The sequence below is a fragment of the Canis aureus genome, chromosome 8 (assembly GCF_053574225.1).
Source record: "Canis aureus isolate CA01 chromosome 8, VMU_Caureus_v.1.0, whole genome shotgun sequence".
NCBI classification, from domain to species: domain Eukaryota; kingdom Metazoa; phylum Chordata; class Mammalia; order Carnivora; family Canidae; genus Canis; species Canis aureus.
In genome coordinates this window covers 64,616,471-64,631,237 of record NC_135618.1, presented here as the reverse complement: position 1 = coordinate 64,631,237, position 14,767 = coordinate 64,616,471, and the positions used below count along the sequence as shown (strand labels likewise).

The window sequence follows — 14,767 nt, the reverse complement described above, 5'->3', positions numbered from 1 at the left end:
AGCATCGAGTCCACCCTCTGCTAAGTCCAACAATGTGCATGATATGATTTATTGCTAAGATTTTTTTTTTTTTTTGCTAAAAAAAAATGGCCTCAAAATCCACTTAGGGAAGTCTACAGCCACACAAGGGGGACTGCACTTGCATGACAGGCTATATGAGCCACTGGAAGTTTCAGAGCAACCAGCTGAAGTGTTGTGACCAATTCAGAAATGCTGATGTCTATTATGAGCTACATTCAGTGTGAACACAATACTGCCACTGTCTAGAACACACGCTCAAATCCTTAGATTTCAAATAGCACTGGACTTTGTGAAAGGCAGAGATTGATTATCCTACCAGGAAAAATCAAACCTGACAGTTTCTATGGAGGAGACATTTAAGTGGGTCAGCAGCCTTGAAATTACAGACGGTGTTCGCATTTTTAAACAAATTACTGGGAAAAAAGGGGGTTTACAGGTGAAACATTTAATTTGGAATGCAAATCTATATTTAAACATAGTGTCTTTGTTCTATTCACTCTGATTTAGTAAATTACTCATAATTTTAATTATACTTCAATTGCCTGGCAGTTGACAGGCATTTATTTGTACAATACATCATATTGACCACCTCCTGCTCTAGGCTTCTTGCAATTAGTTTGTTCTACTGGGCTCCGAACGGGGACAGCTGATGGACACACATGCCAAGTTTCTTGGGTACAGCTACCCGCCACTCACAGAGCTGTTCAACCGAAACCACGGGGCTCGGAGCTCTGCATGCTTGGGGAGGGGGTGGATAGGATGGCGGGGGCCTGCAGCCACTGTGTGGAGGTGATGGTCCGTCCCAAGCCTCTGTGCTGCCTTTATAGAAAAGGAGCTTACCTAGTTACTGGCAAGTCAAAGGCCGTGTCTATAAAGAAAATGCTAATTTTGTGGTAGAATTTAGCACTTTTCTACTTGCCAGTAGAAAAGACCAATCTTTGGTTGATTGAGTTAGTGGAAAGTGGGAAACAGAAGCTCTTGGGACCTTGAATTTCCATTTGGAATGTCTCTCACCTCCCACCAAAGGCCCTGTTGGGAGTCCGGGGTGTGAAGACCTAATGGGCCTTGCTTCAGACTTTGGAGGTCACCTTTGACCTGTTTTTACAGAGGAAGAAGAGGGAGCCAGAGAGGCCTGTTGGGGCTACAGTCACCCACTGGCAAACTGGGGCCTTTAGACCTAGAACCAGGCCCTTTGTCACTTAACTGGGGCCCCGAGATAAGCTCAGGGGACACGGCTTTTCAGAGGCAGGGATGGCAGCTAGTGCCCATCCTGTCCCCACACTCTGATGAGGCTGGAAACTACAGAACACCAGGTAGCAAATTTCCATGTTCATTGGGAGACATTTGAAACTGTCTCTTGATCACCTTCAAGGGTTCCCTCCGAGATGCATCACTTGGCAGTAGAGTGAAGAAGGGGCCCACAGCCACTCCAGCAATATCCAAAGATTATGTGTGTTTCACGGAGCCCAGCTCTGTCCCTCGTGGAGCAGCTGTGTTAGGTTCTGTTCAGTTGAACTGCATGGAACTTCCACCTGCGCTCCTCACTCCTGGTCAAACTGCACATGAGTGGAACTAATATCTACTGATGCCACTGAGTTGCCACATAGGGGGAGGCAGCGGGAACCTTCAGTAGTTAGGAGCCACCACCTGAGAGTTCAGGAAGCCCCCTGACGGCTGGCGTAGGCTCCCCAACCCTGGTCTTCCTGCCCTGACTTCCTACCCGTTAGCAGCCCCAGGCAGCCAGGGGGTGCTCCTGACTTGGCACTGCTCTCCCCTTTGCTCCTTGCTGGGCACCAACTCTCACTTGGAGGGGTCTCTAGCATGCTCTGTCTCAGCCAACAAGGCCCGTGGAAGACAGGCTCCCTGAGGGCGCCCATAGGCCCACCCATGCTGTTTGGCCCCTCCCTTTCCAAGGGAAGTCCTGCCAGCCCTCCCCTCTTGCCAGCCTCTGTTCCCAGCAAAGCACGGCCTCTGCCTCTCCAAGGCCATGTCCAGACCACAGTTTGCACTTGGTTCCAGCATCACCTGGGCCCCTACGTCTCCTGACCCTCAAACTGTCCCCTCTCTTCTGCTTGGTCTCTGTGTGATGCTGGCACTCTCCTAGACAATCTCATTAGCCTGGAGGGAGAAGCCCAGCCGCACAGACCCCTCTGTGGACTGCCAGCCTGCCGTGGTCACTCCTAGGCAGACCTCACCTCACTGTGGCCATGAACACAGACCATGGCACCTGCTCCCACTTCCCTACCCCATGGTCCCCCAGCTCTAGGTGCTGTGCTCCCCCTCCCCAGGACGGCCACCCCATTCTGGCCTTAGGAACTCCCCTTCTTGGCCAGAGCTCCCACGACATTCTCATCACTGCCCTTGGCCCTGCCTGTTGGTGTGCCGTGCCTATCTAACCTGGCTCCAGCCTGGCTCCTGAACCCGACACCCCCACCTGGCTGAGCCCCCTCCCACAGACGCGATGAGCACCCTCTGGGCTTCCCCTGGGACAGGGCAGTTCTCCCCTGTTATTTTTGTCTTCAATGCACACTGCTGTTGGCAAAAGTACCCAAATCAGAAATAAGGCAAACAGAGGGTAGAGTATCCTTTCGACATCATATCCTAGTGCTATTCACGGCCCACCAAGATTACTTGCTGGTCTAGGATAATGTGCCTTGATTTGACTGTTCACTGAGGATTAACACCTGGGACGTAGGGAGGACACACGTAACTCCATGGGCATTTTGTCTGGTTGTGAATGATTCCTGTAGAGAAGATAACTCCACCAGCTGTGGTTTCCCAGCCCTGCAGGACACCACCCAGGTTTTGCCTGTGCTGTGGAAGCCTCGCTGGGCCACCCTTTCCCAGAAGCCTGGAACGTTCAGCCCCGGATGCTCTGCACCAGCCCTGCTGTCCTGCTGGCCCTCCCCGGTGGGCTGTGCTCAAGCTCCTTCCCATGGTGTGGGGCCCCCTCCCTGTGGGTCTGTGGGCCACACTGTTTCCTCTGACTTGCCACCAACCCTCCGACGGTGGGGGTCAGCCCGTGGTCAGGTTCCAGCCTCCGACGCTGGTTTAGGGAACACCCTGCCCTTCCCGGGCCCTTACCCGCCACTGGATCAGGACAGAGGAGGTGGTGTGCGGCGTCACAGAGATGAAGCTTGGAGGCTCTCCCGGAACTGGAACCCGAAAAAGAAGAAAGCGAGGATTAGCTGGGTCTGCTTGTACTTGCCCGCTGTTCTGGAGCCAGCTCTCTTTCTGTTCTGGCAAGGAGGCAGGGCCCAGGCCTGGCAGGGGAGGGGGACTCGGGAGGCCAGCACCAACATCCCCGCCTCCCTCCCTCCTTCTCCCTTCCATGAATGCCCTTGTCCACCTGCAGAGCCTATGCCCACCTGGGTGGAAGGGACCTGATCCTGGGGAAGGTGACAACATAATGCCCTGCCTTCACCCCCTTCAAACCCGACTGCACCCCCTGGCAGACCCACACAGAGACACACAAAGGTGCTTGGCTCTCCTCCCTGGGGACCCTGCCTAGGGAGCCCCCTGCTGTCGCATAGCTTCTCAGCGGCCCACATCCCTCTCTCCAGGAGAGGCATCATGTTTTTGAGGCACGTAGTTCAGAGAGGCTCTGAGCAGGACAAAGGATCAAGCCAGGCCAGAGTGCTCTGGCTTCATACTCTGGACGTGACTGCCATGGAGGGAAGCTGACTGCTGGGGGTTGGGGGACGCTTGCTGAGCTTGGGCATCGGTGGCGGCTCTACTCTGCTCTCTGGAGGGATAAGGTCAGTTTGGCTCTGCCCGTGGATATACCCTGCAGGCTGGAAACTGCAATCCTGCAGCCATCCGTGCATCTCGTCCAGTGGACCTCTCTGACACCCCCTCCCTACCACTGCTCCCACTGAACCTGTGTGGTCCTGGCTCAGCATACTGGCTTGGCCTTTCTGTGGCTGCCTGCTGTAAGGTCCTGAGACTCCAATAGTCAGTGGGTGCCGAGACCAAAGCTGCTCTTCCCACGCCCTCCGCACTCGACTACCTGAAACTTGGTCTCTCGGGCACCCGCACTGTGAGTCTCTTCTGCACCTGCCAGGGCACCTGGCCTCTGGGAGACACCTGCATCAGCCGCACCTCCAGCCCTCCATCCTGCCTTTTGGGGAGCCTCTACCTAATGCACCCTGGCCTCCCACTCGTCTGTCTGAAGTCCACAGAGTATCACGCAGGATGACAATTATGGGGAGGGGTCTCAATATTCCAACCACCATGATAGGAAAATGTTTATCAGCAGACCATCCATCCATTGAAAGCCCTCCATCCTGTCCCCCCAGCCCAGAGCTCCCGGAGCCCTGCAGTCTGCCAGTCTCATTGAATCTGTGATTCTGGAGACAATACAGTGCAGACACAATGCAGTCAACTGCAAAGAGAAATTGCAAATCTCAGAAGAGGGAGATAACAGCATAGGTTCATCAAAAGAAATGATTTAAATATCAAAGGATTAAGACAGGGCTTTGGGAGCCTGGAGTGGTCCTTGGATGTTTTTTTCAAAACAGGCCAGTTCTGAGGGGGCTCTGTAAGGGCAAAGGGAGTCTGTGGTGTCCTGCTCACTGGCTTGCCATTTCCTCAGTGACTCGCCAACAAAATTAGCTTGTTGTGTTTGCTTCTTTCTTCTAAGAATTAGCGCTTACTTCCAAATAGAACCTCAGCTGTGTTAAATGTAAGATTAAAATATGAGCCACAAAGACAACCATGGTTTCTCGAGGGGCCTGTCCAAGCGGCAGGTGCCCTGGCTGTGCAGCAGAGGAATCTCTGCTCGAGGCCAAGAAGCTGCTGGAAGGGCTTCCGCATCCTCATCGGCTGGTTCCTCGCTCACCTGAGGCCTCATGTTGTTGAGGCCATGCTCCCAGGCTATAAAAGAGGAAGATGGAAACTTGGGGAATTGGTACTCAGTGCTGTCGGGTGGTGAGGGCTGAGGCTCACAGCCTGGAATCGAAGCCCCGGCATCTGTTAAGCAAGAGCAATCCTCCTGCCCTAAAAGTTGGGCCTACCACTGGGCGTGTTGGATGCCGCTGGCTCCTGGTGCTAGGGCCTGGCAGGATCAGCACCCAAATTCACCAGGGATCTTCAGGCCTGCTCCTCTGAGGTGGGAGACAGTGGGTAAAAACCACCTGGAGCTTTCAGGGGACCTCACCTCCATCACTTACCTGTGCTTCTGTCAAATGGTAAAGCTGCAGAGTGGTTTGTGAATAAGGAAAAATGGGGAAACCTCTCAAAACCCAGCTACCCTTACACATTTATTTTTAATGACCCTATAAATTATTCAATTTCTAGGATGCTAATGGATCGTAGGGGATTGGAAGCCAATCAAAGAAACCTCCATTCCATTTGGGAAGCCCTTGAAGTTGGCTTCACAGCCACAGGCTGTAACGGGGTGCCCCGAGCTGTCTGCTGCTAATTGAATTCTATGCTCGCCAGCCATTGCCTGATCCCCCTTGGGTGACCCCTTCCTGGCTTGGGATGAAAGCGGGGCCTCTCTCCTTGGGAGCCCAAGTCTCCGGGTCCCAAGGCGGCAGCTGGGAAGGGGCCAGTATCCGCACACCCGCTTGGGTCCCAGCTGGCTCACCATCCTGCAGCGTGGTGACTGCGTCCGTCTCGGCACTGAAGTCACTGTCCCCAATATCATTGGTGGCTTTCAGGCGCAGCTTGTAGGAAGTGAAGGGCCTCAGCCTGAAACACAGAGGAGCCATGAGTGCCTGAGCCCTTTCCCTCTGTCCCGCCCCAAGCTCCAGCCACAGTGAGCGGGCAGCCGGGAGGAGGTGTGCTCAGGGCCCCTCAACCAGCGCTGCCCAGGGGGGCCCTCAGCAGCCAGCACTGTCTTCTGAGCGGGCCCCCGGGGAAAGCGGGGTTTCCAGACGGAGGGCAGCGTGGAACTTCCCAGCCCGGGGTGGCGGCTGTACTTGGGGCTCCTCCTGTAATTAGAGCCCCTCCTGCAAGGCAAATCACCGCTCTCTGAGGGACGTGAGAATTTCTCAGGAGGAGCTAATTACCGCAGCCCTCAGGGATTCAGGGTGTGAAACGAGGGCCTAACCACTTCCTCGCTCACCCACAAGCACTCCTTTGTGGAGGTCCGCACCGGCCGGCCGCCTGGCTCCAAGGCCTGCCCCCCTGCCCCGCGTCCCCACCGTTTGCCAGGCGGGACACGGCGCCAAGCCCTGGCCAGGCAGTGCCCAGTTAGGCGCCCAGCAGCTCTTGGGGGAGACTCATTGTGATTCCTATTGCAGGGATGAGAAAACAGAGGCTTGGTCGCATGAAGTCCCTTGCCCTCTGCCAGAGGACCAGCCATGGCTTGGCCAGGATGGGAAGAGGATCTTGCCCTGAGGCCGTCCCTCCACTGTACCCAAGACCGAGGTAATGTCAACTGTCCATGGGGGGAAATGCGCCCACTTGCCTGCTGACGGGGACTTAAGGGGCAGTAATGCTCCGGGCGCACCACCACTTAGGCCCACCTCCCTCCCTCCCTCCCTCCCTCCCTCCCTCCCTCCCTCCCTCCCTCCAGCCACTGTCCTGTGCTGAACTCTGTACCACACAGACTCTGGACAAACTTCTAAGCAGATGACGCTCCCGTCCTCCTCGGGTCCCTGGCTGGCCTGCCCCTGGCTGTCCTTGCCATTACTTCTGAGAGAGCAGATGAGGAGACCTCCTGCCCTTGCCCCGCTGGCAGCAGCTCTGTTTCGGGCCAGGCCCAGCCCCTGTGTCCATCTCCCAGACCAGGAAAGCAGGAGCGGTCTGCACTCCGCCTCCCCGTCCCTCAGGTCCACACTGCCGGCTTCCTCAGCTACAGTAGATAAAGGCCTTGCCGCCTCTAAGCAGGTCCCCTGTCCTCCCTTCCAGACCAATCTGCAATCTCATGGGTTTCAACCCCGGAGGCTCTGAGGAGCCCTTTAGGAGACCAGGGGGTCCCCAACTCCCCTGCATGAGCCAAGAGCAGCCCACTTCCATTTGGTTTGCAAGTGGATCTGGGTAATACTTTGCCAGGAGGAAAGATTCTACATTTTTAAGCAATGATAATAACCATCTTTGGACGTATCTTCCTCTAATTCTGTTTCTGTACACCCTCCTGCTTAAGACAGGATTACGGGATTCTCTGTCGGCCAGCATCTCAAAGGATGCTCTTCCCTCAAGCCCTCTGCCCCGCCAGCTTGCCCAGCTGTGGCTGGTCTGCGACCGCAGGCCTGTCTCCTGGCCTCTCTGTGCCCCCACCGCCCAGCTAGAGAGAAGCAGTGCCGGGCGACCTTGCTTTGGCCCTGGCTGTCCTGGGTGCTTCCAAAGTTCCACCCTTAAGAATGATCTTTATACCCAGTTTCCAGGGGAGATATCCTTTATTAAGACAAATAACTTTCCATCTGTTCCTGGCTTCCTAGGAGCTACTTTATCTAATTCTGGTGACAACCACATGGTTTTCTTCTTTGGTTCCTGCCTCACCCACCAGAGGCCCCACATTTGCATTAGTTTCTTCTCCTCGGATTAGAAGGCAGTGCAGGGCGGTTGCCAGGAGCGTGCACTCCGGAGCCAAACTGCCTACACACTAACCCCCACATAACCTCGGTGGGTCGGTGTGCCACAGGCTCCTCACCTGGGCTGACTGGAGCGCCGACGTTGCATTTAGGAGAAGCACTAGGAAGAAGCTCTGGCACCCACTGCGTAATCACTGAATCCTGCCTGTCCTCCTCATCAGGACCCTCTGACAGTAGCTCGAGTGGCTCCAGGAAGAGCCTGTCCCTGCACGCCATCCTCTAGGCCTGTCCAATCCTTCACCAACCCCACCTTGACAATTGTCTGCGTTTCCCACAGAGACAGGGACAGAGGTGGCCTCATTTATTGCTTTGTGTGACCCTTGTCCTTGTATTTAGTGCTCACGTTCATTTAGCATATGACATTCAGGACATGTGTCAGCCCTGTCACTGATCCTTCGTGTTTAGTACCTCACTGTTGTCGAAAGCTCTCAGAGTCTGAGGCTGGTGCTGAGCCCTCCTTTCCCACCTGGGGCACAGAGCAGGGGTGCAGCACATGCCTGTCAGGTGGCTGGAAGAGTCAGCCTGGTCTGAGGTCAAGGGGAGAGTGCCGGAGAGCAGGAAGCAGGTTCCCAGCGTTGGGCCTGTTTCCTGGGCTTGTGCCATTCACAGAACCATTGGCCTTCTGGGGAGCCGCAGGGCATACCAGGGGCTCAGGTGCAGGGGCTTACCCTCGCCTCTGGGTAAGAAGCCTGCCAGGTGCCCTAAAAACAGGCCCAGAGAGACTCAGCAGCTGTGAAGGGAGCCCGATGAGAAGTGACAACAGCTTGCATGCCCTGCAAGCTCATCCTGCCCCTCCTCCTCATCCCTGCATAGCTGGGCCTTCGGACCACTGGTCTACTACCCCCCCACCCGTGCTCCTGTCATGCTCCCCCCTGGAGCAGAGCAGCACTTCAGGGCTGATGACCCCTGAGGAAAGGCACAAATCATCCTGGACGCCCTCCCTCAACACCCTTCAACACCTGTAAGCTCCCTATTCACTTGCTCAGGCCTACCTCAGGGTCAGCCCAACCAGAATTCAGAGTCTGGTCCTGCCACCCCCCAGCCTGGGCCAGTCAGTGACCTTCTCTGAGGATCCCAGAGCTGCTGTGACAGTCACATGACATGACCTTCTTATGGAGCATGGTGGATCTAGGCACACAGTGAGCAATTCCTAAGCATCATCTCTTCTTTCTCACGTTCCCAAAGGCTTTCCCCTGTCCCCTGCCCGTGGCAACCTCACTGTCCCCAGACACACCTGCCATGTGCAGACTCCCTTGGCCTCTTTGCACCTAGCATCCCTTGCCTGCCAATTTTCTGCCTTCTGAACTTGGACACCGGCTGGATTTAGGTAAACATTTGAAGTAACACCTTTATCTAAATTCTAGCCATCCCAAACTGAGGAAATGAACAGATTTGGGTGGCATGGCACCTCACTGTCTAAGCTCGCAGGAAGGAAGCACAATTAGAAAGCAAGCTCGTGCTTGACCTGTGTGCCATCGCTACCCTCTTGCCTGTGTTTAGCTCCATGGCCAAAGTACTTGGCTGGGGGTGGTGTGGATGCGGCTTCCAGTCCCTGTGCCTCCCATGGAGCCAGAGGCAGAGTCTCATAAACAGAAGGAGCTGCCTAGATTCATTCGCCTGGTTTGGTTATAATAATAAAGCAGGAGTCCAGATCATTTTGGAAGCTACCTACCACTGCCTTTATGTATTGATTTATTCACCTTTAAGGTACTGAAAACATCTATTAAGAACTCAAGATTTGCATCACAAAGAGCAATGAATATAGAACCATGCATAATATCCTTGGCCAAATTTACCTGCTTTTCACATGACTTCATTTTTAAAGATGACACAGAAGAAGAAAAGAAAGAACTGGCCGTCTCCCAATGGAGATGGGGCCAGCATCCTGGCTTGAATGGAATCCCTCTTGTTCCACATGTAATCCCCTTCTGCCCCCGTGGTTGCGTTCATAGTGTCCCCCGGGGATGCTCAGAGGAACGGCAGGACCTGCTATCAGTGGGTACAGGACCATCGCCTGAGCTCACACTACCGCTGTTGCCATCCTAGTGACACCCAGAATGTCCATGTGGCTCTGGGCTCACGGGCCACCTCCTCCTCAACTGTACTGCATTCCCACTAGGAACGGATGCTGCCCTGCTGTCCCTCAACCCGGCGCCTCCCCTCCTGTCCCCACACCCACTAGATGTGGGGACAGCCGCTCGATGCAGATTGTTAAACTTTTTGCTTTGAACTTTTGTTTAAACTTTCATGCTTTCTGGTCATTAGCAGACTTCATGAAACTGGCAAAAGTAAATCGTGAAAAAAAAAAACACATAGAGAAAAAGAAGGAGAGAGCAGCTCTGCGGCTATGGGAATGGGAAGGAGGTCATGTCGTGGCAATGTGCAAAGCTCTGCTTTCCTGGAACGTGATGTGTTCCTGCTGGCGGCCAGAGGGGGCCCTGGAGGGGCCCCACCACAGCTTCTCCCACACCAAATCAAACGTCTGCCGGGAGCATGGGCCCCTCCTTTCCAATGTGAAGTCCCCTGCACTCCATTGGTCTGTTTGCTTTTAGGAGGCCCCAGGATAGAAAAGGCCACTGGATTTTGTTTTTCTCCTTTCTTTCAGATGGTTACACAAAGGAGTGATGCTATTTTTTTTTATCCCTAAGCACATTCTGATGAAGCTACGCACCCAGTGCAACGGAGTGTGGTTTATGAAGCCATCTGGTCACTCTTGGCCATGCCACCCGACCCTCAGGGCCTCCTGGGGGAACTCAGGGCTCTGGAGGGGGTGGTGCAAGGGGCTGAGAGCTGGGTCTCCCAGGTTGTGTGGCTGTCGTTCAGAGGGGGAGTGGGATGCTGGTAGGATCTGAGCGGGCAGAGTGGGACTACTTGGGATTGCCTTCTGAGATGGCAGCTGGGTCACTGCCATCAGTAATGGAGGCAAACCTTGGGCTCACAGAGCTGAGAGGACCAACAGGGTCACCCCTCCATCTCTGTCTTCCACAGATGAGGGAATGAGGCTTCACAAGCTAACATGGACTTTCCACGGCCCCACGGCCACTGATGGGCAGACAGGTGGTGAGGGCTTGCTGCCTAGGTGACAGCAACCGATTCTTCACCAGCCACAGTGTGTAAGTTAGCTGGGTGGTCTGTGGCTGTGAGGCTTTGGGCTATGGGCCAAGCAAATGTCCCCAGAGCTGGGGACCCTGAGGGCCTCTGGCTGCCACCTGGGGGAGCACGCTCAGGACTTAGGATGTCTACACCTCTACCTCCTCGTGTGCAAGGTCTGTGTGTCTGCAGGCCTGCTGCCGACAACGTATAGGGCAGCACGCAGAAACTGCTTAAGAGGAGAGGCTGTCTAGCATTGGGGTGGCAGCGGTAATGATAGTGACAATCACAGTAACCACGGTGGGAAGAGCCCGTGGGAGCTTTAATGCCCTGAGTTCCCAGACCAGGTCACAGAGGTGAGCATCCAGTCCTCTTCTCCTCCGGTGAAGAGTGAAATAAAAGATGTAACCGTAACCACTTTTCTAAAGGTCAACTCACTCACCACCACACACATCTGAGCTACTGCGGCCCCTTCTAGTGGGGAGCCAGACGGTGCCTCCAGCCCTGCTGGAAAGAGTACCTGTGCTTGGGACCTTTCGCCCTCCACTCAGAGGAGCCGTGATGGAGGGGGTCACTGTGCACCGAGCAGATTTGGGCCCCGAGCAGCTGGAGCTGTAAGCTGATGAGCTGCCTTCCTTCTTGGACTGTCACCCTCTCTGAAGGCACAACCTGGGCATTAGGTCCGGGAGCCGCGATGGAGATGCTGGGAGATCCAAGCGATCTGCTTGGGGCTGCCCCACCCGCGGATGTGCTATGAAGGTGAACGCTGGACACGTAGCCGTGCCTCCCGGGTGGGCAGTGTAGGGGGGCCGCCACTGTCCTGGGCCTGGTGCCACCAGGCACCACACGGCCTCCAAATGGTGCCACAACCCCGAAGGTGAGTGCCAAGGAGCTGCCTAAGACCACCACATGGCAGGTGGCTGGAAACCAACCTGAGCCTGGATAGTCTCCCTTCCCATGATGCCCCAGTGTGACAACCCACCTGTGCATCACGCGTCACCTCAGTCACATGCTTACGCGGAGCTCCTTTTCTCTATAAACCTTGCTGTTGCCGTGTGTCAGACGCAGTGACAGAGCCATGCATCAGCCAGCCCTCACCCCTCCCTCACAGCCTGAACTGTGCCCAGGGTGGGAGTGGGGATGCCTGAGGATGCAGGCTGCTGCAGGACCCCCCTGACCCCCGCCGCCCCAGCTGCTCCACAACCCCCCTTCTGCTCAGGTTCAGCAGAGTGCAGAAGCAGAGCCTTGCAAAGGAGGAGGGTCAGGAGATGCTGGGGCTGCAGTGAGTGTGACCCTTCTGACCCTCAGCTCTCCTCTGCAGAATGGGGATGATGATGTCCCCCACTGGGCCATCATGCAGGGTCAATGAGAAATGTGTGTGAGATTTCCCAGCACGGTGCCCAGGTTGGGGGGCAATGAGTATGTGTTCTGTCTGAAAGGTGAGAGGAACGCTGGCAGCCTGGGAAATGGGGTCTTGGCCTCCTCCACCCTCCCCATGGGAGCTACTGGCCAGGGTCCTGGAACCCTCGGAGCCAGTGGGACTCACTCCTCAGTGGCCCCCTCACAGCCTGATGTGAGCTTCATGGAAAGTGACCCAAGTCAGGGCCAGAGAAGGAGGACAGGGAAGACGCCCTGCCAGCTTCATGGACAGGCCTGCCCACCGTTCAGACCCAGGGGGCTTCTGCAGGTGCTGTGAACCTGCACAGCCCGGGCCCCCCAGGGAGGGATGCAGGGCCTGAGGTCACTTCTGAGAACTCTCACCTAGAAGGTTATTTAGCCCTTGTCCCCCAGCATAGAGGAGGTGCCTGGTCTCCCATTGTAGAGGGGGGTACCCTCATCCCCCAGCATTGAGGGTGGTGTCCTAGTCTCTAACTATAGAGGAGGTTGCTATAGACTCCCACCATAGAGGGGGTGCCCTGGTCCCTCACTGTAGAGGGGGTGCCCTTGTCCCCCAGCATAGAGGGGTTGCCCTGGTCTCCCACTGTAGAGGGGGTGCCCTCGTCCCCCAGCATAAACGGCAGTGCCCTGATCTCTAACTATAGAGGGGGTGCTCTGGTGTCCCACTGTAGATGTGGTGTCCTCATCCCTCACTGTAAAGGAGGTTGTCCTCTTCCCTCACCGTAGAGGGGGTGCCCTCATCCCTCACTGCAGAGGGGGGTGCCCTAGTCTCCTACCATACAAGGGGGTGCCCTTGTCCTTCACTGTAGAGCGGGGTGGGGAATGAGAAGGGGCCTAAATAAGACCGTGGGTGCCAAGAGCTCAGCTGTGGTGGTCAGCATCACTCCCCTCTGCCTTTGCCTGTGGCTCACTCAGTAACTGGATAAATGCTGGGTTCTCATGGTGCAGTGGGGATGCCCCTCCCATGTCCCTGATCGGCCATCATAGTGGATGACAGCAGGAGGGGGAATTATCTGCCTTGTTGACTAAAAGAGAGAGCACAAGAGAAGGTGCAACCCTCTCAGCCCGTGACACCCCACACCTCCACACCGTGACTTCCCCACACCTCCCCTCCTCCACATCTGCCTCTTAGGGGATAGGGTGATGGAGCCTACATGTCCAGGCTCACTGTCCCTGTCATCTGTGCCTCATCCATCCCTGGGACCCGGAGTGTGCAAGCCGCCTGTCCAGGGCATGCCTGGAAGGACAGACCCGGGGGAGGGGCCTGAGCAGGCTCCAGGATGTGGCAATCCTGGTCCCTGGCACTAGAGAGACGTGAGCGGTCAGCCTTCCCAGTCCTGGGCAGGAGCGGCAGGGCCCATTCCCCGGGGCACGTCCGCCTGGCTCTGGGTACCTTTCGACAGCGCAGGCTGTGGCCTCGTGGCTGATGGACGAGGAGTAGGTCTGCCACTCTCCGCGGGGCAGCTCTCGCACCTGCACCGTGAAGTAGCGAATGGGGGAGGCCCCGTCGCTGCCCGGGACCCACTGGAGCCGGAGGCTGCGCGCAGTCACTTCTGCCTGGGGCACCAGGAGCTCCCGGGGGGGTGCCGGTCGCTCTGCAACCAGAAGAGAACAGACCAGGGACAGGTGAGGGGCTGCTGCTCCACATGAGATCCAGCATGGGGACTGCCAGCTGCGCACGAGCTCAGACCATACGGAGACGATGCCCGGGCACCTGCAGCTCTCTCACTGCTCACCCTGGACCCACCCAGCCTGGATTGGACTGGACGCTCTGGCTTGCTCCCCGAGTGCTGCTCTTGCAGAGACAGACAGACAGACAAGAGGGTGAGCCCACACATGCTCCTGGACGGCCACACGTCCCTGCGGGCGTCACTGAGGACACCTGGGCTCTCCTGCGGACTTTCCCTCTGATCACAGGCTCAGCGCATCTGTCAGACTGACTTCCTCTCCCCAGAAGCCAACTGGAGCCTGAACACCCACAGTGTCCCGCTCAGCTCCTCCAGGGGCTGTCGCCACTGCTCTGTGCCTACAGCGCTGGTGACTGGGAGCGCAGGAGTCTGGGACCAGGCCCCTGAGCATGGATCGTTACTGTGGTGCGTCTCCTCGCCCCATCGATTTCAAGAGGGAAACTCCACAGAGGGAGGAATAATTGTTTAATTGTTTATCATGAAGATTATCGATCCTGTTGAAAATGTGTGGTGGGTAATAAAGCAGCAACTGGTTGCCAGCCTGCAGTGAGGGGCGGGAGGAGCTTTTCCACCTTCTGTGGTCGGCGCTCCTCTGGGAACACATGCTTGGGCTGCCCTGTCCCTCCTCGGCCCGTGTGACAGACAGCCCTGCGGCCCCTTGCCAGCTGCGAGGACCACGCTCCTGGGCATTGTGGCAATTGGGGAAGTCCTGCTGGGGGTGGTCTGCAAGCCCTGGCCCAAATCCCCTAAACTCTATGGGTCCAACACAGGTGGAACAGGTGGTCAGGGCGTGGGCTGGGTGTGGGCATGTGTCCCCTAGCCCCAGCAGCAGCAGCCCTGCTGTGGACCAGGGTGCCTCTTGGAGGGCACTTGTTGTTAATGCTTCCACTTGGATTTAAGTCACATCAAATCTTTAGCAAACCTGTGTCTTGTCCCAGTGCCTCAGAAAGTGCTAGATTTCCCTATGGGCTTCATCACCATTGAGGAAGAAAGCAAGAGTCTTTGGGAGAGGCACTCAGGGCCCTAGCT

The 14,767-nt window shown here is 56.2% G+C and overlaps 1 protein-coding gene and 1 long non-coding RNA gene across 19 annotated transcripts in view; one reads left to right on the top strand and one right to left on the bottom strand.

Moving 5' to 3' along the window:
- The window catches only part of SDK1 (sidekick cell adhesion molecule 1), an 894,112-nt gene that overhangs the window by 72,448 nt on the left and 806,897 nt on the right, over nucleotides 1-14,767 (bottom strand). For all 18 annotated transcript variants that reach the window (XM_077907645.1, XM_077907637.1, XM_077907636.1 and 15 more), the window contains 3 exons: nucleotides 13,444-13,645; nucleotides 5,612-5,715; nucleotides 3,106-3,176 (listed from right to left, as the gene is read on the bottom strand). In XM_077907645.1, coding sequence (XP_077763771.1) covers nucleotides 3,106-3,176; nucleotides 5,612-5,715; nucleotides 13,444-13,645 — 377 coding nt within the window. The remainder of the gene's footprint in view (nucleotides 1-3,105; nucleotides 3,177-5,611; nucleotides 5,716-13,443; nucleotides 13,646-14,767) is intronic.
- LOC144319474 (uncharacterized) lies at nucleotides 1,079-14,248 on the top strand. The gene is made up of 3 exons (XR_013385282.1): nucleotides 1,079-5,210; nucleotides 6,270-6,396; nucleotides 9,270-14,248. It is a non-coding gene; the product is annotated as an uncharacterized LOC144319474 (long non-coding RNA).